At 43.9% G+C, this 27,442-nt stretch overlaps 1 protein-coding gene across 1 annotated transcript; it reads right to left on the bottom strand.

The window, feature by feature from the left end:
- Positions 1–792: 792 nt before the first annotated feature.
- Positions 793–27,106, bottom strand: fbxw12 (F-box and WD repeat domain containing 12). Its single transcript, XM_078543476.1, has 10 exons — positions 26,872–27,106; positions 21,923–21,960; positions 18,430–18,593; positions 16,107–16,228; positions 14,978–15,187; positions 6,864–7,028; positions 3,655–3,868; positions 2,734–2,915; positions 2,523–2,653; positions 793–1,717 (listed from the first exon to the last, which is right to left on the bottom strand). The coding sequence occupies exons 1-10, from the start codon at positions 27,043–27,045 to the stop codon at positions 1,618–1,620; spliced, it is 1,500 nt and encodes a 499-aa protein (XP_078399602.1). The 5' UTR covers positions 27,046–27,106; the 3' UTR covers positions 793–1,617.
- Between the last annotated feature and the right edge of the window lie 336 nt (positions 27,107–27,442).

Raw genomic sequence — 27,442 nt, 5'->3', positions numbered from 1 at the left:
GCACTGCAGCAACTCACCAAGGCTTCTTAGACATCACCTTCCAAACCCACGACCACTGCCATCTAGAAGGATAAGGGCGGCAGATGCATGGGAACACCACCTCCTGGAAGTTCCCCTCCAAGCCACTCACCATCCTGACTTGGAAATATATTGCCATTCCTTCATTGTCGCTGGGTCAAAATCCTGGAACTCCCTCCCTAACAGCACTGTAGGTGTATCTACACCACATGGACTGCAGCGGTGCAAGAAGGCAGCTCACCACCACCTTCTCAAAGGCAAAGATGGGCAATAAAAATGCCAGCCTGGCCAGCGACGCCCACATCCCATGAATGAATAAAAAAAAAATCCAGTGTGGCAGTTGGCAGGCTGGACTCTGGCCCGCCAACCTAATGTTGAACAACCCTGGGATAGGTGGTTTGGGGGAGTTGCAGGGTGAAATGTTCCTGATTTTGCAGATCATTTATAAGGGCAAAGGCCCAGACTTTGAGGTAAAAAGATCAACTCTAAGCTCACATCCGTAGTTGTCCTGCTCCTTCATCCTTCAGCTCTCAAATATTTTGCCCTGTACTAGTTGATAACAGCATGGTGAGGGCAACAGGCCATCTAGGATCTTAGTGAACGACGGGACTGACAGTTTATCCCCTTACTTAACCAATGGGATTTAAAGATTGAGAAAGAAACAGGAATGAGTGATAAGGAAATCGTGTGCATCAGAACCAAATCAGGTTCAAAAAGAGAAATGAAGAGAGCGAGTCAGATTGGATTAAAGAAAGATAAAGGAACGGTAAGAACTTTTAAAAAAGTTACCATTTACTTCCTGCAGGAATGATACTCCATAATTTGAATTGTTCCCTTTATGGGCAAGAAAAGTTGAGTGGCATTGCAGAAACATGAATCTCATCATTAGATAGGGACTTACATTATTAATCAACATGCTCCAGAAAGTTTAATTGGCAGTTGAGTGTAGATTTCCATATTTGAGAGGTTGATCACGGAGAGGCGAAAATTGTTCAGTAATGTGTGGCAATTCCCAATTCACAGGATCTCTCTTTCTCACCAATAGTTGCTGTACATTTTGCATATTGATAATGAGGTGCACATTAAACTTGCTGTTGCTCCAGCAGCAAAATCTGGGCCAACATTTCAGAAAATTTCAACACGAGCTTATGTTTTTTTCCCCGAAAAACCCTGTAAAAGGCTGTTTGTTCTTAAATTCATTATCCATAGCATAATTAAGAGTAGGCTGAGTTACTTTTGTATTACCACAGAATTGGCAGTGAGTAGTAATTTTTCTGGCCCACCCTACTTAATAGCATTTCACAATTCTATAAGTTCCCTTACCAATAAAATGTGATCACAGTGGATAAAAGGTTATATAGAACCAGCTTATATGGGAATGTGTATTTAATGTGACAGCCACAGAAACGAATTACTTGCCAGGGTCAATATAAAATACACAGCTAGTCAAGAATCAGCATAAAATCTGGTGCTGATAAAATGCACCTCCTGTTGTACACGGTATAAGCTAACAGTCTGATTCAACATTTTTCAGTTACTTTGCAAAATTATTAATATAAATTTATTAACATTGTATTCATGCTGTACAGAGTGAATTTCTCACAGATTGAAGTAGTATGCTTTTAGAACATCTTTTCCATCCTTTGATAGAACAGCACCCACAATGCTTACGTGGTCGCACAATACACTTATAAATCCCCTGTGAAAAGAAAATAATTAAAACTTTAAGCTATATACTAATTGTTTTTGAAAAAGACAGTCTTAAAATTAGATTCCCTCCAGATTGTTATTTATCACTGTCTCAGCTTTTGGTTTTAGATGGACAGGTCTACCTCTATTTTATTGCTCTCTCGGGCTTCTACGCTATGTCCCTATACAGACAGTACAGGTGCAGTGGGTTCTCCTGTCTTGTAGGATCACCTCTGTGATGCATCGAATTCCATTCTTGCCCTTCCCATTCTTCCCTTTATCAGCAAATTTGTAAGTATAGGGTTAACTTCCACAATCACCCTTAACCCAACTATTGTTACTACTCCATCTGGCCATCGATGAACCTGAATTCATGAGCTTTAAAATTGGAAAGACTAACAAAACCCTGTTATGCTCCACACACTTATCCTTGATTCCATCTTCCTCCCAGACTACTTGCTCAAGCTGAACTCAGCTTTTTACAATCATAGAATCTTCATGACCCAGACTATGTTGCCCATAAACCCAACCTTTTTTAATCACCAAGACTATCTACATCTATCTCCATATCGTTGTTTACCTTTACTTCATGTTCTGGAGCAAGGCAGAGGGAGTTAATCATCAAAAATCTCCTTAAGATCTCTCTCTTGAACCACACATTAGGTCACTTCCACCAACTACTTCCTGGTTCTCATTTCATTCACTTGTGCAGTGATTTGGGACATTGTGCTTTGTTACAGATGTTATATGAACAGAAGTTGTAATTTCTCTAACTACCAAAATGATTCATGTAAATATAAGGAAACAGATCCTACCTGGACCTCAGGTGAGATCCCCCCAGTAAATGGTAACTACTTTCAAGACTGAGACATTTGTTTGGTTGCCTTTTCCAGGTATATACTCTAAGTGACAAATCCATTGATGCAGTGACCACACGGAAGGGATCCTTTATATAAAAAAAAGAAAACAGTTTAATAATTAGGCAGCCATGTTAATTTTTATCAAACAAATTAAAGAAATTCATACCACTGAAATTCCACTGATAGTTTCCTTATGGTCACGAAAGCTAGCAAGGTTCACTCCATCAATGGAAAACAGTTTCAGTTCTGTGCCTTGTGCTAGAATTATGGTATTAATTCCATGGCCTTCAAGAAGTATATCATTACTCCAACCAGCTACTTTGCAGGTGAAATTTCCAACTTGTTTAGCTTTTATAAATAAAACAGAATATCAAATTATTAAGTTTGCATTACTGTTCAAAGTTTTCAAAGTGACCATTGATGGAAGAAACATTAACACTTCATATCAGCCCCATTCCTAGATCTACTTAGCAATTTCACGTATGATAGTTGTACCACTTTCTGCATCTTTTTGAAGATGTGGATTATTCTTAGATGAACACATGCAGCTATTAGATCTAACTGATCAGATTAAACACCTAGGCTTGCATCAAGTGCCCTGCCACCCTCCACCCCTACATTGTGGACAATCTTCATATGTGAGCTTAGACTGAGTTCTGGCAGGTTATTTGATGGTGGGGAATATACAGCCGCAGTGAGCCCAATTGTGAACTCTCTCAATGTCCCGAGTATACACACTTGATAGCCATCAAGGGCAGGATACTTAGTCCAGTATAAATGACAGATGGAGTATGAGACCATCTGGGTATGTTGTAATGCACTAATCAACTAAATTATTGGAAAGACTTAATTTACTCTCCGTATAGTTAATTTGAACTAACATAAATACAGACATATAAGCTGTAAACACTACACTGGCTTAAACCAAGAAGCCGAAGCTTGCAGGACATTAATAAAAAAAGACTCAGCGTTCCAAAAGCAAAGCCTGCGGTAGCTATAAATAAACTCAAAACCTTTGCAGAATAGATTTACGGGATTCCAACATCATATTGTATTGTTTTGCAACACCAAGTAAAAGACTTTATACCTTGTATTTCCAGTTTGTGTCTTGTTTTCTGAAGAGTAATATCAAGAGTAACAATACTTATTTCAGAAGATGTGACATCACTATGAGTTAAAGTAACTGCTCTGGATGGCTTTTTTGGTAACCAACATGCTGAGAAACAACCATTTAGTGGTAAGGAATCTGTTGTCAATTTGTCATCACCAACAGAATTCATTAAAGGTTCTGTCCTCAACACCTAGAAGAAATACATCTTGTATTAGTGGTTTAGTTCCTATACGAGACTAAGTGCGTTTAATACATTTGTCTTTTACTCCATTTGTCTAGCAAGGCATGGAAAAATCACAATTCATAGTATCTGTCTTACTCACCTAGTTTCCTTCAAAATAACTTGATTAAGTTTGGTTTTATAATCTCTCTAACACTTACCCAAAAGGACATAGACCTCAATTAAGAAAACTTAGAAAGAACTATGGGATCCTTTAAAATTTAACCTGCTGGTCCTAAAAGAACTGTGGATGCACCTACACCACATGGACTGCAGCGCTTCAAGAAGGTGGCTCCCCACTACCTCCTCAAGGGCAATTGGGGATGGACAATAAATGCTGGCCTAACCAGTGATGCCCACAGCCTGTGAAAGAATAAACAAAAGGTCACCCTTTTGCCTGTCACTGGACATGGGAGAGGAAATATCTCAATCTTTGTAACTATTGTATTTAAAGATGTATGGTGTTTTTTGATGGATATTTCAATGCATCAGTGAAATAAATCTGTGACTATACGAAAGAAAATTAACCCTAAAAGTTATTTTCTGTTTCAAAATCTGTAATATCCTGCATAAAACTCTTTGTAAATTTCTGAAACTGACACTGAAGCATAAAAATAATTACATCTTGTTCCAGTTTTGATTTGGGTAACAGATGGGAAGACAATGAACTATTGTTTTAGAAGCAAACCACAACAGCCATTTTATACAAAACAGGGTCTTGCACACATGGAATGGGATGCATGACTGGACAATCTTTCGGTGATGTTAGTTGAGAAGAATGTTGGACAAAGGATTTTTTGCACCTACCTGACCTGGAAATTTAACATCTTACCCAAAACATGGCACCTCCTTCAGCAACATACTGAAATTTAGATTATCTGATTTAGTCCTGGAGCGAGATCATGAACCTATGATCTACTGACTTAGGTACAACTTTCCCTTTGTGGAAACAACATAGGCAAAGTACCATCCTGCTTCTTAAATAAAATTAATTTCCTTAAAATTAAAGTATTGGTAAAAGTTAGCTATTGAAATTGCACATTGCCATTTTGAGAAATGTCTTTGAATTCTTCATGACTATAGGGTAAATGTTATGGTCCAATGGTAATGTTAATTGGATGGAAAAATTTATAAACCACAGATTGATACTGGACCTCTTCAAGTGGATTTCTGATCTGCACTCCCTTTGAATCAGATGCACGAAATTGTAAAATTTACATCTATACATCTGTTAGGGATTCAAAGATTGTGATATGCAAATGGAAGTACTAAGTTGCATTGTTGACTGCACTTCACACACTGTTTTGTGATACAAATCCTCTATGTACATATGCAGATATGTTAGAGCTTCAGTTGCTAACCAGCACTCCCCACTCCCCTCATACATAGTGCCAAAGATTATATTTAAAGTATTCCCAACAAATCCAGTGGATTACCATGTAATCCTTTAAACCTGCAGTTATACTACAGCCAATATGAAGCCAAAGCAGTGTCAAACTACTTCCTAGAGGTGAATGCACATCTTTTAGTTTTAGTGTCAACCTGATTCTTCACTTTGCCATCTTTGCAGTGATTTTTTTTTGCAAAAATATACTTCATAATATCTGAAAGAATATTAGAAAACATTTCAAAATGGCTATCACAGTGCAATAATATTCAAGTGTTCTATATAAATCATGTAGCACCCTGACACCTGAGGTGCTTCAATAAAGGAACATTACCAACATTTCAAAATGGTCGTTGCAGAAAATGCAACGGTATTTAAGTTGTCTACATAGATGTTGCACCCTGAGGTGCTTCAAGGTAATTGTGATACATATAATCACTGCATATATTCAATGTCAGTCATACAGCCCGAGGGGGTCTATACAATTCCCAGCTCCTCAGTGCACTGGCTGAAAGGTCTTAGAGAGCGACCTTTCCCCATTGCAACTCTGCAGCAGCTGCCCCAAGCTTTTGTTTATCTCTCAGCATGTAGTCCTGGACTTTGGAATGTGCCAGTCTGCAACACTTAGTCACGGACAACTCTTTGCACTGGAAGACCAACATGTTTTGGACAGACTAAGGAGTGCCTTTCACCGAGTTGATGATTCTCCAGCTGCAGTTGATGTTTGTCTCGGCGTATGTCCCTGGGAACAGTGTGTAGAGCACAGAGTCCTGTGTCACAGAACTGCTCGGGATGAACCTCAACAAAAACCGCTGCATCTCTCTCCAGACCTTCTTTGCAAAGGCACATTCCACAGGGAGGTGGACAACGGCCTCTTCCCCACCATAGATACTTCGAGGGCAACATGCGGATGAGGTGAGGCTCCGGGCGTGTAGGAAGGATCTGACGGGCAGGGCCTTTTTCACTACCAGACAAGCTATGCCTTGGTGCTTGTTTGAAGGTTCTGGCGATGAGGCATTCTGCCAATGACTTTGACAGTTTGCTCAGGGAACCATCTGACAGGATCCACCCTCTCCTTTTCCCGCAGGGCCTCTAGGATGTTATGTGCAGCCCACTGCCTGATAGACTTGTGGTCAAAGGTATTTCTCTGAATAAATTTTTCCATGAGGGACAGGTGGTACGGCACGGTCCAATAAGTGTTCCTCAGCAGTGTGGCCAGACCCATCCTTCGCAACAGCAGGAACAGGTAGAACCTCAGCACATAGTGACACTTGGTATTTGTGTACCGAGGATCTACGCACGATTTGATGCAGCCACACAAAGGTGGCCATCAAGATGAAGGTGATGTTGAGCACATTTTTCCCCCCTTTTATCTAGAGGTTTGTACATTATGTGTCATGTATTAATACTGATTTACGTTAATGTGAGCAGTAATACAATGCAATGATTAAAGAATAGGGTTAATTTCAACAACACTTCAGATTGCTGTTAGATCTAGAGAGCAGTGAGATATTTGATATTACAGCATTTTATATTTGTAAAAGACAAGTTACAAGGGCATAGGGAGCGACTGTTTACCTTAGCAGGGATATCAGAACTTTCGTTTGTGCCAGCAATGATCCACTGCTGATCTGTTGATACCAGCAAAAAATCTACTTTATAAGCATCAATTACTGATAAGTGAGAGATCTGGCTGAGATTAGGGATGGTTAGTGTGATTAGTTCACCTCGTCCACTGCCAACCTATAATGAAAAACAAATGGTGAACAATATTGTTTATCACCAACAGATGTTATGATTTTTTTAAACCAAATTTTAAATTAATCTATTAAATTTTTAATTTGGCAAAATACAAATTTGAAACTGCAATAATTATGCAGAATCACAAACTAAGAAACAAACTGATTAAGATAAACTTTCTTGTTCATTACATAGAAATTATAATACAAATAACGTAAATATAATTCAAAAACATGGAGATCACAATAATCTGCTATAAAAACAGATGATGTATAAGGAAATCCACCAGAACATACATTCTGAAAGATCAATACCAGAGTGCTGAAACAAGGATTTTGTTTAACAATAAAACTCAAGTAAGATGGAACACCAGGACAGCTATAAAATCCTTGTCTTGATTATTGTTTGAGCTGGAATTAATTTTAATGACAGAATTTCTAAAAGTGCAAGAATCAAAGCACAAAGTATATGGACTCAAAGCAAAATTACATTAATATGGAACAGACAAATAATTAAGTATTTTGACCATTATTATTCTCTTATATCCTAAACAGTTTTATGTGAAGCAGTTTTTCAACAGTCTTAATCCAATCTCTAGCTATGACATAAGTAATAGATCTCTGGCTTTTAAATCAAAAGTCTTAGCATGAATTAGACTTTGAAATGTGCCCGTAGTGCAAAACAGATGTCCTGGTTTCCTGATTGGCTCAATTAATCGTGATTTTCTCAACAGAAAAAGCTGCAAGCAAACATGATGGGCTGAATTTTGCTGTCGGCGAGCAGGGGGTGGGGCCCTCTCACCGACGTGCAAAATGACATCGGGGGGAGCTCCCGACGTCACCCCGCCCCATTTAAATTTTCAGGAAGGCGGGGGCGCAGCGAAATCAGCTGTGGGCCTGCCGACCTGTCAATGGCCAATTGAGGCCATTAACAGGATCATTAAAACAATTAAAGGACCTGCCCGTCCAACGTTGAGGTTGGCAGGCAGGCCAGGAGCCCCGGCGGGGAATAGAAAAAACATGAAACCTCATCCACCGGTGGGATGAGGTTTCATGTAGGGATTTTAAAAACTTTAATAAAGTTTTAGTGAAATTTATTAACATATCCTATCTCGTGTGACATGTTAAGGATTTTTTTTTCTCTCTATTTTTAATGTTTGTACAAGTGTAAGCGATCTCCCTGAGGCAGCACTTAGCTTCAGGGAGATGTGCGCTCTTTCGTGTGCATGCGTGAAGAGCGCACTCTCACATTTGGGGAATCCCCCCCCAGCCTGCACAGGAAGTGCATAGCGCTTCCTGCCAGACATCACGCTGGGCGGGCCTTAATTGGCCCACTCACTTAAAATGGCAGCGGCGCCTGTTTCTCTGGCGGGGATCGGTTCCCCGCCCACCGGAGATTGGGTCGGGCCCACCCGCCCGACAGGCAGAAAATTCTGCCCGATGTTTCTTCACCCACAATATATCTTTCTGCAAATATGGTTTATAATATAACAAAAACAAGAGCAATACTTTCTAATTATATCTTACCATATATTAAAGTTTTGCCTGCACAGTTCTCTCCCTTTGCAGCCTTCTCTTCTGTTAAATGAGTGGGCAACAAGGTGGTAGATGGAGTATAATGTGGGAAAGTGTGAGGTTATTCACTTTGGTCATAAGAATAGAAAAGCGGAATGTTTTTTGAAAGCCTGAAACTTGTAAATGTTTATGTTCAGAGAGACTTTGGTGTGCTGATAGAAGGAACTCAGAAAGCTTGCATGCAAGTACAGGAAGCAATTAGGAAAGCAAATGGTGAGTTTGTCTTTATTTTAAAGGGATTGGAATACAAGAATAAGGAAGCCTTGCTACAAATGTACAGGGCTTTGGTGAGATCACATCTGAACTAGCGTGTGTAGTTTCGGTCTCTATATTTAAGGAAGGATATACTTGCATTGAATGTAGTACATCGAAGGTTCACTAGACTGGTCCTTGGGATGAGAGGATTGTGCTATGATGAAAGGCTGAGTAAATTGGGTCTATACCCTCTGGAGTTTGATCTCATTGATACATACAAGATTCTGAAGGGGCTTGACACTAAGGGTAGACACAGAGGTTGTTTCCCTGGCTGGGCAATCTAGCAAAAAGGGGGCACTGTTTCAGGATAAGGGACCGATCATTTAAGATTGAGATGAGAAATTTCTTCACTCAAAGAACTATGAATCTTTGGAATTTCTATCCCATAGGGATGCTCTAAGTCTGGGATAGACAAATTTTTGGTGTCTCAGGGAATCAAGGGATATGGGAAGCAGGTGGGAAAGTGGCATTGAAGCCCAAGATCAGCCATGATTGTATTGAATGGCAGAGCAGAATCGACAGGCTATATGGTCCAATACTCCTATCTCTCGTGTTCTAGTGTTCCACTTCTAGATCTCTTAATCCCCTTACTCTTAGGGCAGAATTTTCCCGTTGGTGTGCAGGGCCCCGCACGTCCGCACATAATATGACGCGCGGTGACGTCGGGTGAGCATCCCGACATCACCGTGCGCCATCGCGATATTTCGCTGGGCGGGCACGCGATGATGTCCGACGCCCACCTGCCATTTATTAACGGGCACTTAAGGCCTTAGACTCACCGATTGATGCCAATTTTTTGACGCCCGTGCAATCTTCAGGTTGGCGCACAGGCGCAACGGGCAGACGGGTAGGAGACATTTGTATTAACCTCATCCACAGGCGGGGTAAGAGGGGTCACTGGGGTTGCGAGTGTGCACTGTCAAGTATTTATTTTTGAAAGTTTCTGAAACTTACCTGTGTGATCTGCAATGCTTCAAAACACATACCAGCTGCTTTTCCTGGACTCATAATCTTCAGGTCAGCACTCTGCAGTGAGTAATCTTTTCTGGGCCTGCAGGTTTCAGGAAGCCTTCCCTTAGCCTGGGAATGGGAGCTGATCTGTCCACTGGAGACAGCTCCTCTGAGGAGGAAGGGAGGGCTAGAAGGGGGAGGAGACCAGGAGTGCACATTCAGCCTCCAGGGAGCCACCTTTGGGAGGACGGTTGCAGGCACAAGGGGTGCAGGGCCAAGAGGTAGTCCAAGGCGGATGGGGCCGCAGAAGACACCACTATCCTGCTGCCAGGGTTTACAGGCAGCGAAGCAGCTACCTCAATATGTCTGAGGTGCAGTGCCAAAGGAGGCTCCGTCTCTCGAGGGAGACAGTCAACTATATCTGTCAGATGATCGGGATGGGATCTCCCCTAACTGTGTGGGTGGACACCCCATACCAGTGGCTCTGAAGTAAACAGCTGCCCTCAATTTCTATGCCTCTGGCTGTCTCCCAATCAGCTGTCTACACTTGTGTCAAGCAGATTACAGACCCTGTTCAGACGGGCATTGACCTTCATCCACCACCGTTGGGATCAGGCAAGTCAGACACAGCAAGCCAGAGGCTTCGTGGCCATTGCTGGCTGCCCCCGCGTCCAGGGTGCAATAGGCTGCACATGTGTGGCCATCAAGGCGCCAGCAGGTGAGCCCGGTACCTTCGTCAACAGGAAGGGCTTCCACTCCATGAAGGTGCAGATAGTGTGTGATCACAGGATACTGATTCTACAAGTCTATGCAAGGTACCCAGGCAGCTCCCACGACGCCTACATCCTCAGACACTCCCAGGTGCCGGGGCTCTTCAGTCCTCCAGCCCGGCTGGATGGATGGCTGCTGGGTGACAAGGGCTATCCCCTCAGAAGGTGGCTCATGACGCCTCTCCGCCATCCAAGAACAGAAGCGGTACAATAGGAGCCACACCTCCACAAGGGCTGTGGTGGAGAGAACCATCGGTCTTCTCAAGATGCACTTCCGATGCCTGGGCCGCTCAGGGGGCGCACTCTAGTACCCCCCAGATCATGTCTTGATGATAGTGGCTGCATGCTGCACTCTCCACAATCTTGTGCTGGAAAGGGGTGACGCAGTGGGCGATGAAGACATCGATGCAGTGGCTGTGGCTGCACACGATGAGTCCAGCAGTGAGTCCGAGGATGAGCAGGCACAGGGGAATGCTGAAGGGGTAGACGCTGACCCGGACATACTGCAGGGAGGCAGGGACACCCAGAATGCTTTAATCCAAAGAACCTTCAGCTCACACACCACAGATGGACCACCAGGACAAGTCTGGGCTGTAGGCTCCATACTCGATACCTAAGTGCAAAATCTGCCAGGTTAGCAACAGTAACTAAGGGCCTTGTTAATAAAGCTGAATATCCAACAAAGCACTTATTACAGTTTTGGACACCATACACATGCAGAAGAAACGAGGCACCCTCAGCCATGGTGACGTATCTGAATTTAATGTATCAAGCAAAGCAACTTATTCCAAAAAAAAAAGACAATAGTGTTACAAATCAAAACAAATTATAAGGACCTCATTGCGGGCCAACACAAAAGCACCAGTGAAAAACCCGTGGTGTGCCTAAGGTGCCTTATGCTTTCGTTTCCGGGTGCTACGTCTTGGTGCTGTCCCCTCACTGGTACTGGCATCTGAGACAGCCTGCTGACTCTGCTGTCCTGTTGGCCTCGATGACCTTGGCGGACGTCCTCTGGCCCGTGGAGCCTGTGCTGGCCCCACCTGGGAGGGAGCTGCCAGTTCCACAGCTGGCATCTTCCCAGTCATCGCAGCCTCATCGGATGCTCTGGTCACTGGGAGAGGGGCAGAGGAGCTGCTGCCCTCATCCGGAGCACCCTGAGAGGTGCCCACAGAGATGACAGGCAGCTGCTGTGCTGACGTGAGGTCGCTTTGGACCTCTCTGCTCACTGTGAATGGATGGGCACCGAGCTGGGAAACTTGATGCTCAGACCATCTCCAACATTGGCAATGATTAGCTGAGGTCAATGTCAATGTGAGGGCTTGCTGGTCTGAGCGCATCCCCAGGAAGCCCTGATGGGTCTCCTGCAGGAGCCTCTCCACGAGATCGCCACTCTCTCCATGGAGTACGCATGGCGCTCAGACATGTGGCTTCAGCGATAGTCCGAGTAGACTCCTCCACCACAGAGACCATGCCATGCAGACTCTCGTGTATCTCCAACAGATGCTCCCGCACACCCGGCCGCATTTCCTGCGTTTGCTGCATCACGGAAACTCCAGAGGCACATCATCAGGCACCGACTGAGCATGTGCCTGGTCCCCTGCAGTCCTCCAACTGCTGGCGCCATGGGCACTCTGTCTCTGCCAGCTCCTCCAGTGACTGTGAAGTGCCCTCACCACTGTGCCCCGGGACACTAGCCGATGTTCTAATTCCCACCAAGGTGCTAGTATCTGCGCTGGTGCCTGCTTCACAGAGATGGTGTGACGCTGGTGAGACTTCAGGCCCCTCAGGTGTGAGAGGGGGCCTCTGCTGCTCCTCCTCCCGGCCCTGCTCCGCTGATACTGAAAGGAAGAACAAGGAGAGTGGATCAGTTAACGTGGAGAAAATGACAAAGTGCATCCCTGTCCCCAGGATCATTATGTGCTCATCCTTCCATAAGCAACGGCCAGGCTATGTTGCAAAATTAAATCAATTAACATCCAGCACTGCTATGGCTGTTGGGAGGACAATGCTGACCTCACTATTGGGCATAAATACCTGGCTGTGGCACCCCAGCCTCACCGACACCAGTGGACCTGGGTGCATGGCGCCTCTCCAGATCCAGGGCCTCCTGCTCGATGCAACGAAGAATGGAATTTCTGCGCCTGGCCGCCACCAACCCTCACACGTTCTGCCGCGTTATGAGCATTCTTCTCCTGAAAATGAGAGACGAGCATTGCTTAGTGAAAATTGCACATGGACTCTCTTCACGCACGGCCCACCCCAACCAGAGTGGGACATATCAGGGCTCTGGTGCCTCCTCACCCCGCTGCTGCTGAACACTCACACAAAGGTGCTAGGCCTGTTCACCACCCCCTCCCTTGGACACATTCTGCCTACATCACATTGGTTACTACATGGTATATCCTTCCATAGCAAGGAGGCGCAAGCATGTGGAGCGCAGGGGGCAGCAGATGGTTCATTGCCATGTCACCTTGAAGCTCCCCTCCCAGCATCTCATCACCCTGACTTGGACATGTCCTGCAGTTCAAGCACTGCACCTAGATGCAGCTCCTCCAGGTTGCCCCCAAACCAGTCATGTGGGACTCAGTGTAACACATGCTGTGGGGGCAAAACACATTTCATCATCCTCTCAGGCTGACCTCAGCATGGGCAATATCTGCTGGCCCATCCAGCAAAGGACAAATGCCGGCAATGATTCAATGCAGTCACTGCACTCAGACTTGGAATGGGGGGGGGGAGCGGCTGGCACCAGGGGGTAAGCCGACCTGCTGGGTTAAATGCCCAATGCCAACATGGCACTCACCCTGCCAGAGCGCAACAAGTCGTTGAAGCGTTTGCGACACTGGATCCAGGTGCACCACGTTGCGGGAGCTCACCACCTCCGCCACCTCGTCCCAGGCACGTTTCGTCATGTGGGGTGGGGCCTCCTCCTCCCACCCTGGGAACCAGCACCTCCCGCCGTTCTGACACCTCCTCAAGGAGGACAGCAAGGTAGTCATCTGAAAAATGAGGGGCACACTGGGCCCCCGCCCTACCCTCCAGCCTGGCCTGTCCCACTGCCCTACCCTCCAGCTTGGCCTGTCCCGCTGCCCTACCCTCCAGCCCGGCCTGCTCACCAGAAGCCCTCTGGTGGAGGAAGTCGCACATTACACCGAGCGATCCTTAATTTGCCCACCCGCGTAAAATGGCGGCGATCGGGTCCGCGCCTGCTCCGCCTTCACACCCCTCCAACCAGAAAATTCAGCCCTTAATTATTGTGAAATGTTGCCCACTCTGTTTATGATTATCCTGGATGTATGATTTCTCCCTTTTAAGCCTCTACCCGCTTGGTCTTTTATCTCACTGTCTTTTCACACCCTCCCTGCAGTATGAATATCAGAGTTTATGTTATCACTTCCCAAGAGCTAAGCCATGAGAGATCAGTTATATTGATTACCAACATAAAGCATAATGAAAAATGGCCACTTGACATTTCACTTGGACCGTTATGAATTGTTTTCAACTTTCACGTCCTAGCTTATTGTCAGCATCACATTTGACATTATAAGAATAGAAACCCTGGGAAAACCTTGTAGGGAAACTGGAAAAAGCTGTGCTGAAAAGGGAGAATTAGAAATGGAAAATATAAATGGACAAAATATGAAAGAGGTAAGTAGAATGTAGGCACTGGACTACAAGATAAGATAGATTTAAGAGGGGGAAAAATCACAAAGATTAGGAAATCTGAGCACCGTCTGTGCAAGTGAGTTGAAACTAATCTTATCCCTTGTTATCATCTCAAGTGAAATGGCATCACACTCTCTCTACTGGGAATGATAGGAACGTTTTCCTATACATTTTCATTTCAGTCAAAAGGAATCAATTCTGTATGTTTTCATCTTCTGTCAAGCACTCTGTTCATTATAATTGTCACATAGATCACAGCTTTAGGCAAGCTCACCAGGACAAACAATGAACAAGAGGCAGAATGCTTTGTGGCCTGAAACTCATAACCAAAGAAATACAGTAATTCTAAAATGTTGGATTCCCAATCTGAATGCATTCTCCAATGTATGTTTAAAGTCAGAAATTTTCAGCCCGGCTACTACCAATTTTCATGGCTATATCGGCTCTACTGCATTCAACTATATCTGTTGAACAAGTCATAAAATATTGACCATAGACATGGAGGGGTCCCTGACCCAATCCTGGGGCAAGTGGCATGACTGTGAACAGCACAAGTCTAAAAGGACAAATAAACAAACATGAAGAATAATATATTTTACGGAACAATACAAATTATTTCACTCTTAAAAAAACACATTGAAAGTCTGGCATCTGATCTAAACTTTTCTTATCTATAGTGTAATGCACACATTTAAAAATTCTAGGACACTAATATTAAATATATAAATTGACGTACAGTTAGGCATAGCTGGTTGTTCATGTTGTAGGTCACCAAACTGCAAACTGTAAACGCATTGGCAGATACTGTCAATTCATCTCCAGTCTGTCCATTCCAAACTTTGATGTTTCCTTTTGAGTCTGCAGTGATTGCAAGGTCTTGTTGTGGAACAGTTATTAATTTCACCAATGGTTCTTCTTGCACTGGAGTTGACCACAGTTGTTTACCCTTTGAAACAAAGGGATATTACTGATGTGTTGGGTGATTTACTGACGGAAAAGTGAACAAGCCTTCTGGGCAAAGGTCCCACATACAGTTTAATAAGAAACTTTATGCATAGAAATTATAGGCTTATAATGGATGTGTGGAAATAATTCTGCAAAGTAAATTAGTTTCATCAAAATCCACAGTCATAAGGATGTAGCAATGGAGGAAACTATTTAGCCTAACCAGCTGATTTCTTTCCCTAGACTTTTTTCCTTTTCTCTTTACAAGTTGCTCAAGCAGAAATAGATGTAACTCCTTTTTGAATGCTTCAGTTGAATTAGTATTTACCACATCAATTGGCAGCCTGTTCCATACGTTAACTATTCTCAGTGTAAGGAAATTCTTCATCTGAAGTTTAGTTCATAGTCATGACTTGTGTTTTGTTCTTTCTCAAAATCTGCCCTTTTATTTTTTTTTTACTGAGAATAATGTCTAGCTTCTTCAATCTCTTCTCAGTAGAACTAAAATTTGCAATTAACTTTGTGGTCTTCTCTGAAAGCTTTTCATTGATTCTACACATCTTTTTGAAATAGGATACTGTGTGTGGGCTCCATTAGTGTTTTACAGGATCAGAGTCATTTCTTTGCACTTATTAAGGATTAAGTTGCACGTTTATTTAATCATGGCAACTGACACTTTGAATAACATATATTAACCTAACAATTCCATTGCTTCAGATTGACAAACTCTTCTGGGAGGAAGCCAATGTTGGGGGACCAGGGCATTCATGAAAAGAGGATAATCATTTTGTACACACTTATTGCTATTTGGCAATTTATAACGTTCTTTTACAATGCACATTGACTAATCAAAATGACAATTGTTAACAGCAATTCTTACTGAACCAGATAACATTGAGTGATTAACAGATTGTGCCAACCTCTTGAATGCTCCACGCTTGCAGTGTACAATCTCTAGATGCTGTACAAACCAATGGTTTACAGATCCCAGTATCAAATTGATGGTCAGGATTACTCAGGAACTGCAGGCCAGTGATACTGCCTTTAAAGATAAAATCAAACATAGGTGCCATTATGAGTTTTCTGGTTTATTGCCGTTCATCAGGAGAGAGTGCTGGTTAGAAGCAATATTCAGATTGAATTCTGTTTTGCATGGAATACTCTATATTTCTATCTTTTCCTTTAAAGACTACAGCCCTGATTTTGACTGGTCCTGCTGGCAGGAATGGTGTGGGCGGAGTATTAAAATGGTGGCTGATTGCTCCCACAGTCTTCCTTATTGCCTCACAGTTTTAACTCCTGGATTTTCAGGAGCACAGAGGCCAGCCAGCTAGCTTTAAATCTTCCATCGCAGGAGCACCTGTGGTTCCCCCCATCCCGCTTCACCACATTACCAGTTACTAACAGTAATATTTGGAAAAATATGATATTTACTTTACAAGAGGAACAGCAAATATCAGGTGAGTGAAACCAGGGACTTTATCATAGGCATATAGTAAAAGGTTATTTCTCTGGTGGACGAATGGGGAACGAGGGCACAGAGACTGGGGATTCTGACTGGAAAGAACAAGGGGAAAGGGAGAAGCAAGGGTTTTGAGGTGAGGGCTATTAGACCATGAGATGTTTCACCATTAGTGGCTATTGCAGCAAAGACTAGAACATTATTCTACAGGGAATGGGATAAGTATTTGAAAGGGATGAATATGAAAGGATCTGAGGGGAAAATAGGAGAAAAGAGAGCGAGAGAGAGAGAGTGCCACAGACAATGTGGACCAAATGCTTTCTTCCAGTGTGCTGTCTTCTCTCTATGAAAAATATCCTGTATTGATTCTGAGCCCAGGGGTGGTTTAGAAATGTTGTTGAAGGTTTTGAGCTGAGTTTAGGATGTACCCTGTTTGAAACACTGATTCCTGCTCCTTTGGGAGATCTCTCAGTTTGGTTCAGGTTAGAGTGTGCTGGATAGTTTTGAAATTTGAAGTCTAAGTACAGATCAGCTTTGACTGAGGTTCCCAGTTCTAGCTGTCACTTTCACATCGAATCTAAGTTTGGGGAGATAGGCAGGCAAATGGGGCCTGATAAAAGTGGCATTGACTGGGAAGCCTGACTACACCTTGTGCATTGCAGATTGATTTTGGGTATAGTTACAGGGTGAATAGCAGTGGGTTGTAGAATTACTGCTAACGACAGCTAGGATTACACATATCACTACCAGTTACACATAGACTATGTGAATTATTCTATTACTGTTAGTTATGATGGAACAGAGGACCGGTGGCTGGCAGAGACAGAAAGCAACTCAGGAGTGCACTATTGTGTTTGCCTCCCCCCACTTTCACACTTCAAACACTGGACGCTGTTGAATCCTGCCAATCGGCATTAGGAGAGAACCCTGCAGTAAAACTTGAGGAGGAGCATATGCTAGTGTAGCGTGCAGCCATGCACAGGTGGGAGTGAAATTAAAAAAGCTTTAGACAAAAGCATTTCCTTATTTTAGTAAATCAGGCAGAAGGGTCATGTGGACTCGAAACGTCAACTCTTTTCTTCTCCACCGATGCTGCCAGACCTGCTGAGTTTTTCCAGGTAATTCTGTTTTTGTTTTAGCTTATCGTCCATTTCTTTTTCCCAGCCACAGCTGGCCTGAGGCTGTTCTTGCATGTACCCAGCTAAAGGCTAGCAGAACTGCCCGGCGGGAGGCTGGGGAACCTTCCTCTCACACTGAAATAACTTTAGGGCCAGAAATACCGCGACGATCGTCGGGGATTCTTGAAGGCCATTGCTGGACTTTCACCCCAACTCGCTGGATTAGTGGGGAGGGGGAGGAGGTGAACAGACCTTCATGTGAAGATATGTTTGCACAGCATCATGTGAATAGGTAAGCCCATTTAACTCTTTCCCTTCTGGCGTCAAAGTCTACATGCAACAGCCCTGTGTGGTCAGATGCAAAACCATTTGCCATTCTGTTCCAGATTATGAATTGTTTTGTTACAGAAATGGCTGCACACACTCAACAGTTAGACATTGTAAAAATAGCCCTAATTGTGCACTTTCAACCAATCCTTTCTTTGAAATGCTTAGCTTCAGAATGAATAAACTGGATTCACCCCTTTTTTTGTTTGTTTGTTCCCTGTGCTGACTGCATGTTCATCTGCAAATTCTACTCTTGCTTAAGAGAAAAAACGATGAAAGAACCAATAACTTAAGAAATGTCCTTACTGCAGAAAAATCAAACAATTTTCCACTTACCACTGTGACCCCTGAAAGTTGTGCAGGTATAGTCAGCAGTGCTACGCCCAGATGCCATGTGGTGCTCTGCTTTGGAACGATGTAAATAATACTTTTTCCAGGAATTTATTTCACTATCTGCATTGGCGAGATTGCAGAAGATCCAGCGCTCCAGACATAATCTTCTGTAAATCCAAATAGCACGTATGTCCATCAAACATTTAGTACAGCTGAATCATCCAAAGTCTTCCGTAAAGATTTTTTAATTGAAAAAGTAAAGCTTTTGGGATGTTTTATTACTGGTACCATTTTGTGCCTTTCACTACAGCTCCATAAAGTGTGATAGTTTATTAAATGTTACTGTCTAGATGTGTCTTCCCCTACATATTGCTGGAAACAGCAATGGCATGTTTTACCCATGTCAGCTTTGGTTTAATAATAGCGCGCACAATCATCCACAAACAGCCACTATTAACATCCTGGGGGTAACTACTGACCAGAAATTTAACTAGACCAACTACATACACCATGGCTACCGGAGCAAGGTAGCGGCTGGGTATTTTGTGGTGAATGATTCTCCAAAGGAACTCCTCTTTCCACAAGGCACAAGTCGTGTGTGTATTGGAATACTCTCCACTTGCCTGATCGTGTGCAACTGCAACAATGAAAAAAAAGCAGTCTACTTGATCAGCACTTCATCCACCAGCCTAAACATCCATCACTGGGGAATGATGGCTTTAGTGAATAATGTCTATAAGATAAGCTGCAGCAATTCACCAAGGCTTCTTCTGCAACACTGCAATGGCTAACTCCCTGTTAGACAAAGGCAACGCGTGCATGGGAACACTATCCCCTCCAAGTCACACACCATCCTGACTTGGGCATATAATGCCGTTCCTTCATCGTTACTGGGTCAAAATCATGGAACTCCCTACCTAACAGCATTGTGGCAATATCTTTACAGCAACAGTTCAAGAGGAAGGCCCACCACCACTTTCCCCAGGGCAACAAGGCTAGGCATGTCCACGCCCCAAAAATGGATTTTAAAAAGATGAGACAATTTAACCTGTTCAATGCACAGCATTGGTGTACCAATCCTCTGATATGTATTATTACACTCACTAAATGATATTCTGATTAAACATGAATTCATTCAGTTCCACATTAGAAGCAATCTGCAATATTTACACCTTACTCTGTAAAATATGTCCATATTGCACTTAAGTCTAAATTAAAACCAAAAAGAGGTTTCTCAGACAGACCATTGAGGCTATCCAGTCATGAGCAGAACTGTACAGAACAGAAATGTTCACGATTTGATCCTCTATTTGTTCTAAGCTGCAATCCAATTAAGGAAAGGAAAAATTGACCAGGGTTCCTGCTTCTGATCACTACCCAGTAACCACAATAGAAAGTGTGTAAGGATGGCCTCAATTATGAAAGCCTTTACGATGTTCCCAGTCACCAAGGGGTGCTTTATAACCATATCTCAGCAGGGAATCAAACCTACAGGAGAGAAACACAGTGGAAAGAAGTTGGTGTAAAAAGAAGCAATAAAATTCAAACAATACCTCATAGATTTAAGATACAGCAACTTGCATCTAAACAGAGCATTTAACCTACAAGAATGTCCTGAAGCACTGAAAAAAAAGATATCAAGTGAATTGAGGGGTCAAAATGGATCCTTGACAGATTCTGAAGGTGATGATGTGAGGTGCAAACAGAAGGCATTGCTGAATATGATCAGACTATGATTTAGATAGCTAAGAATGAAACCAAGGCAGCATCAATGAGCTGAGCAACAGAGGAAAGGAATAAAAACAGAAAATGCTGGAAATACTCAGCAGGTCCAGAAGCACCTGTGGAGAGAGAAACAGAGATGATGCCAGACCTGCTGAGTTTTTACAGCATCTGCAGCATTTTGCTTTTGTCACAGAGGGGAGGAGGGTGGTGTAGTCAACCATGACAAAGACTGCAGAGTGGTCAGGGAGGGATACTGGTCACAATCACAGAGAATGTCACTTGTCAATATGGTTATGGGTGGGGCAAAAATCTGATTGGAGAGATATGCACAGATTTGGAAGGCACCAACACAATCATGGACCTTGAAGAGAAAAGAGAGGTTGGAAATGGAACAATAGGTTGTAAGGACATTGGGGTCGAGCATGGATTTTAGAGGAGGGAATTTGATAACAGTGGTTTGGAAAGGGGGAATCGTTTACAATGTTGGTTCACATGGGCAGCATGAAAGGATGATGGGTGGTCAGGAGGTTAGTGAGAATGTGGTTGAGGGAACAGGAGGTAGGTCTCAAACAATGTGCTCAGAGATGGAATGGAGGGAGCTGAAGTGTGCAGAAGTACCACCTTTCGGAGGAGGCCTTATATGCCTTCTCAGGTAGATGTAAAAGATCCCATGGCACCATCTCAAAGCAGCGCAGGAAGGATCCTCCTGGCCAATATTTATTCCCCAAACAACAGCACTAAAATAATATTACAATGCTATTTATAGTCGTTTGGTAATACAGATTTGAGTATTGCTGAAAAAAGACATTTTGTCAAGCTTTTCGTCTTGCACTCATCAGGACAATTGGAGGAATACCAATGTTAGGGGAAGCAACAATTTTATACTGTATGAGAAGAGTGTGCTGATTGATTGGCAAGTGGACTCTGATTGGTAGCGGCATTACCATGGAGAATGCACCAGTTAATGGTTACTGACAGTTAACTGCCAAGCATTGTTTGAAATTTTCAACCAGGCAGCTTGACTCTGATTGGTCAAGGCATTGCCCTGAGGAATGAGTCAGCACATGGCTATCACCTATTTTGTGTAGCTGGAACAGGAAAAATGTGTGTACGTGTTCTTTCTGTCTGGAAAGAACAAGGCCCTGTGTATTAATATATGTAGCTCCCAATACTTGCAAATGTGTCACACTGCAAGCCTGACTGACAATCTTAAATTGGTTGTCAGCGTAATTTTTAGCAAATTGAGGATTATTTAGCAAATGTTGTCCAATCGCGGAATCACACCTAATGTTGGATACAGTTTTTTGAGTTTTGCAAGCACAGGCTGGTTGGGTACGGTCTGTATCTTGTCCGTTGCGAACGTTGGAAGGGACATGCTGTTTGATACGATCCACTAGTCTTTGGAACATATGGCCTACACACCTAGCATCACACTGGCACCACCTCTACCAATCAGAGTCCACCTGTCAACCAATCAGCACTCTCTTCTCATACAGTATAAAGTTGTTGCTTCCCCTGACATTAGTATTCTTGTGATTGTCCTGAGGAGTGCAAGATGAAAAACTTTAACAAAATGTCTATTTTCAGCAATACACTGCTATTTTTTGGGCCATATTTTCTGTATTACAACAGTGACTACACTTAAAAAGTACACCGGCTGTAAATTGCTTTGAGATATCCTGAGGTCATGAAAGGTGCTATGCAAATGCAAGTTTATTTTATTGGGCACAACGGAACATAGATAGGGGTGACAGTAATGGACTAGTCTCACCTCCACAGCCAGGGTGTTTCTGCAGCGTCATTCCAAGCCTGTAATTACAAGATATGAATATTTATTCTCTGTTGGGTTTGAATTTGATGGGAAAAATCTATTAAACTATGAAGCCATTGACAATGTGCATAGTTTGTGGTTTGTTACCAAGAGTGCTACAAATTAATTTGGAACTTCCAGACAAATGTAGCCAATGAAGTTATTTTAAACCAGTGTAATTACAGCTCATTCCCACACAACCTGGAGTAATATGCCTGAAAATCCTCCAGTCACAGGGGTTCCCAACTTGAGTGGATGAATAGTAAACCGCACAACTCTGATTTATCTTATCAATCTTGCAAAGCTGCTGAATAATTCTATGGTAATGGCTGCTGGTTGGACTTACTCAGACTCCTATCTCCTAATTTCCAGACCTGGAGCAAGGCCTCACCATTTTCAGCAGCAACAACTTGTATTACTGTAGGGCCTTGGACACAAAAAGGTCACAAGGCAGGTCACAGAGGAGCATATTAAACTAGGCATTGAGCTAAAGGAGGAGATATTAGGAGGACCAACCAAAACCCAGTCAAAGTTAAGTTTTAAGGAGCGTATTAAAGGAACAAGGGGCAGAGACAAGGCAGAGGGTTTTGGAGATTTCCGGAGTATGGGGCATAAGAGTGTGAAAGCACAGCCGCCAATGATGGGGCAAAGAGAAATGGAGATGCACAACAGGTTAAAGTCGGAAGAGGAGAGCTTGGACTGGAGGAGATCAGAGGTGTGGTGGGGCGAGGTCACAGATGGACCTAAACACAAGAATAAGAATTTAAATTATGGGTGTTTGGAGACAGGCAGTCAGTACAGATCAGCCAAGTGAGGGGTGATGGATGAGCCAGACTCAGGGCGGGATATTCCACACCCACCCCCTGCCGCGATCTTCCAGTCCCACCGCAAGTCAAGGACTTCTGGCTGGGGCACTGCCTCACCCGTGGCGGGTCCCACCCGCGACAGGGCCGGAAAATCCCGGCCACTGTGTGGGATAGGATGCAATGCAGGCAGAATATTTTGGTTAAGTTAAGCCAGTAGAGTTGTCAAATTGTCAAGTCAGGTGTTGAAAAAGGATATATGAGGGTTTCAGCTGAGGCAGGGGCAGAGATAGGTGATGTTGTAGAGATGAAAGTAGTTGATCTTTATGATGGAACACCTACAAGGTCAGAACGTTGACTTGGGTTCAAGTCAGATACTGAAGTTAGGGACAATCCAGTTCAGCCACAGATAGCAGCCAGGGGCCCAGATTTTTTGCAATGATGGAACTGCCCAAAAATCACAAGTCCCGCGCCCAAACAAGGCACTTTCTATTTTCGCGGACTCGGGAATTGGGGTGGGGCATGTTTCGCACATGTGTATTTTACAGGGGCAGCTGGCCATTTAAATCATCAGCTGCCTCCACTGAGGTGGGATTTTGATAGCCCTGGAGTGGGAAACCCAAAGGGTGGAATTTTATGGCCCCATCATGGTGGGGATGGGGCTGTAAAATGCGGCAAGCTGTTCAAAAGTCCATTGACTTCAGTGGGACTGTAAAATCTCGCTGGCATAAAATTCCACCCAAAGTGTGTGGATTATACCTGGTAAGAGCAGGTCTGAACTTTGTGGATATCTGGGGTACTCATTTGGAGACTCTTTTGCATATTGTCCAGAGACACCCTTGGTGGAAGTATGGTGCTCTTTAGGGGAGGTCAGGTGCCCTTTGGAATTGTTAAAATTAGGCATAAATGTGCATAAAAAGGGCACAAATTCACGACTGTCAAACTCATTGGAACTCTCAACAGATCTGTCAAAATCAACAGTCAAAACAGTCAGAAGCACCTGTCAAGAGCACCTGTTAAAGGGAGCTGTCAAAAATGTCAAGAGGACCTACCAAAAGTTTTAAGAGGCTCAGTCAAAGAGACCTGTCAAAAGCACCTGAAAAGGGAGCTGTCAAAATATTTAAAAGTCCTACCCTTTAAATCTTTGAAAAAAGCTTCTGGACTGCTAAAAAAATGATTACTTGCTATTTCACTTTGTTGACATAAGCCTGAGGGTTTCCATTACTCGATTAGTGCTGCATAACTGATTTCATAACCACCTATTATCACAGTAGGGTGCCTGTCAATTCACAGTTTGATTGACAGCTGCAGGTGTTTTAGACTCTTTGATATGACCGACTATGAATTCCAATGCTTGTCCAATGCTTGGGATTGTGCACTTGAATGAAATGTTTGTTGTTATAAGGCTTTATGTGGTTGAAGGAATGTAAATGTAGTAAATAATTTTTATGAATGAGAGTATTTTTTCAATATAGGGATGTTTGCAATAGACATTTAGAACTTCATTTTATCTCATCTCTGTATGGGTCCTGAGGTCTGCCCATGGTTGATACTGGGTGAGTTGACATGACAGGTGTAAAGGCAAAGGGTGATGGGCATAGGTTGGCAAGAGTTGCACAGTTAGTATAGGGTCTATAAAGGGCCATTATGGGTGGGGGAGGGGCATTGTTTGGCATGGGGCTATAAAGGCCCATGGGGATGTCTGGAGGGTCATATCTTGGCATGGGGGCATTTGGGATCATAGGTTGGCAAGGGGGCTAGAGGGGCGAGAGGGAGTGAGTGGGGGGCATAAGGCCATAGCAGGTGGGTGGTGGACACAACTTGGCATAGGATCATGAGGGTGCTAGTGTGTGGGTGAGGGCATGAGGTGGCATGGATGGGGCATGGGGAGTAAGTGGGGTGAGGAGGTGTGAGGACTGGAGGGCCTTTCTGTTCTTATTTTAACTGGGACAAATTCCCACAGCACAGACAGGCGGCCCTTTTATTCAGCCCGACTCGTAGCCCCTGTGCCTGCCTCTGATTTTTTTCCCCCGAGGTCGGCTGGCCAGACTCCAGCCACACTCACCCTCCCCCCCGCCACCCCACACAATGAAAATCCCATTCCAGTGGGCATGCCCAGCTGAGAATTTTCCCAACTCCCATTACCCTCCTCAAGGATGTAAGTCCAGGCCAAGCAGTCTGAGAACCACACAGTGCCAGGCAATGACCATCTCCAATAAAGGAGAATCTAACCATTGCCCCTTTATGTTCAATTGCATTATCACCACTGAATCCCCCACTCTCAATATCCTGGGGGTTACCATTAACCAGAAACTGAACTGAACTAGCCAAATAATTACTGTGGCTACAAGAGCAGGTCAGAGGCTAGGAAACCTGCGATGAGTAACTCACCTCCTGACTCCCCAAAGCCTGTCCACCATCTACAAGGCACAAATCAGGAGTGTGATGGAATATTCCCCACTTGCCTGGATAGCTGCAGCTCCCACAACACTCAAGAAGTTTGACACCGTCCAGGACAAAGCAGCCCGCTTGATTGGCACCACATCCACAAACATTCACTCCCTCCACCACCGAAGCACAGTAGCAGCAGTGTGCACTATCTCCAAGATGCACTGCAGGAATTCACCAAGGCTCCTTCGACAGCACCTTCCAAACCCACGACCACTACCATCTAGAAGGACAGGGGCAGCAGATGGATGGGAACACCACCACCAGGAAGTTCCCCTCCAAGTCACTCACCATCCTGACTTGGAAATATATCACCGTTCCTTGACTTTCGCTGGATCAAAATCCTGGAACTCCCTTCCTAGCAGCACTGTGGGTGTACCTACACGACATGGACTGCAGTGGTTCAAAAAGGTAGCTCACCACCACCTTCTCAATGGCAACTAGGGTGGGCAATAAATGCTGGCCCAGCCAGCGAAACCCACATCTCATGAATTAATTAAAAAAAAAACACAAAGGCAATGAATGAAGAGTTTCAAGAGAGATGATGGGACAGGTAGAGGTGCCTAACATCAGCGTACATGCCGATCCCATGTCTGTGAATGTTACTAAGAGACAGCATGTGGATGAGCACAGGGAGAGGCCCAAAGATGGATCCTCAGGGGAGTTCTCTGGGTGATGGCGAAAGGACAGGAACAGATTGTCAGAGATGCCTGGGCTATGATCAGATGGATAAGATTGGAACCAAATTGAATAGCCCAACCCAGCTGTATAGTGGAGAGTCGAGGAGTGTAATGTGGTTGACTGTCAAAGGGGTCAGAAAGGTCAAGTAAGGCGAGTAGCATTAATGCATCACCATCACAGTCACAGAGATATTGGTTAGCAACAGAGAGTTCGAGCACAGTTGGAATAGAGGAAGCAGGCTGTGGGAGTGCAGGCCCTGCAACAATTTTGTACCAGGCTGCAAATCCTCAATCTTTTGTTGGTGCATCTTCCCAATTCATGTATCAGGGGCTTCATTAAGGTTCGAGATTTGAGACAAAAACGTTTCAATGAGCTGTCCTTACACTTCCTCCAGATCTTTGCTGGGTTCTCTTTTTGGACTGGGCACAATGCAATCCCCATTCGAACCAGGAGTCCTTTCATTCCCTTTTGAAGTATTCTTTGTCGTTAATATTTACAATCCCTTTTCTTGCAATAGTCTCTCATCCATGGCCTAGTAAATTGGGAAAGATTCCTATGGATTCCAGAAAAAAAAACAGGATTGCAGTAATCTCTCATCCATACCTTGGTAGGATTGGTGGACGAAGTAACTGGATCTTGACTTAAATCTATTTCTTAACAAGGGCCATTTACTCGGGAACCCCTGCCTTATCCAGGTTATTCTGCACATCAAGAAAAACATAAAGCGAATAAATCAGGCTGCAGTATTTATAGAGAGAACTCTTAGTGTTTAGTGGTGCAGGGAGTTAGGATAGAGCAATATAGACTCTCAGGTCACATCCTATCCATGTCCCCTCCAGCCTGCTCTGTATTGGTGGGCGATGATCGCTGACTGCTGGCTGTATGTGTGGACTGTCGGCACTGCTGTGAGTGAACTCCCCGTAACTCTCTCTCCTGACTCAGTGTGGGGACAGCCCCCCTCGGCGTCCAGTTCTTTACCTGGTTCACCTGAGAAGCCCGTCGCAAATCCTCGGCCCCCAGCCGAGTGAAGATGTGGATCAAACAGTCCCGAGTGAGGGCAGCAGCCGGATTGCTCTCCATTCCAGCGGGATCTCCGCTCTCTCCAGGCAGCGCAAAGCAGCCGCAGAGATTCTCAGCAATGGGTCGCCTCATGAAGCAGAGCCAGATAGACACAGGCACCAACTTCCGGGCTCTTCCCTCCTCTATGGCATCGTGAAAGGCACAAATATAAAATAAACCCGTTCAAGACCCACACAGAAAAGTGAGCAAGTAGTCAATTCTCGAAATCAAGGCTGCAAATATTCTGAAACCAGCCTAAGGAAGCCAGTGTGTCGAGATTGTTGCCTTAACTCAGTTCCTAGCTCTGCACTCTCCCTCAGATGTGATAAACTTATTTTGTCACATCTGGAAAATAAATAAATAGGCCATTTATCATGTTTAATCATCTTTGTTGAACAATTAAATCCACTGAAGACCACTAGATATATATGTTGGCTGGACTCGTATGTCTTGCTTATGTAAAATCTTCACACTTCAGCACAATAATTTA

Source organism: Cetorhinus maximus, chromosome 6 (genome assembly GCF_964194155.1).
Source record: "Cetorhinus maximus chromosome 6, sCetMax3.hap1.1, whole genome shotgun sequence".
NCBI classification, from domain to species: domain Eukaryota; kingdom Metazoa; phylum Chordata; class Chondrichthyes; order Lamniformes; family Cetorhinidae; genus Cetorhinus; species Cetorhinus maximus.
This window is presented reverse-complemented; position numbering and strand designations above follow the sequence as displayed.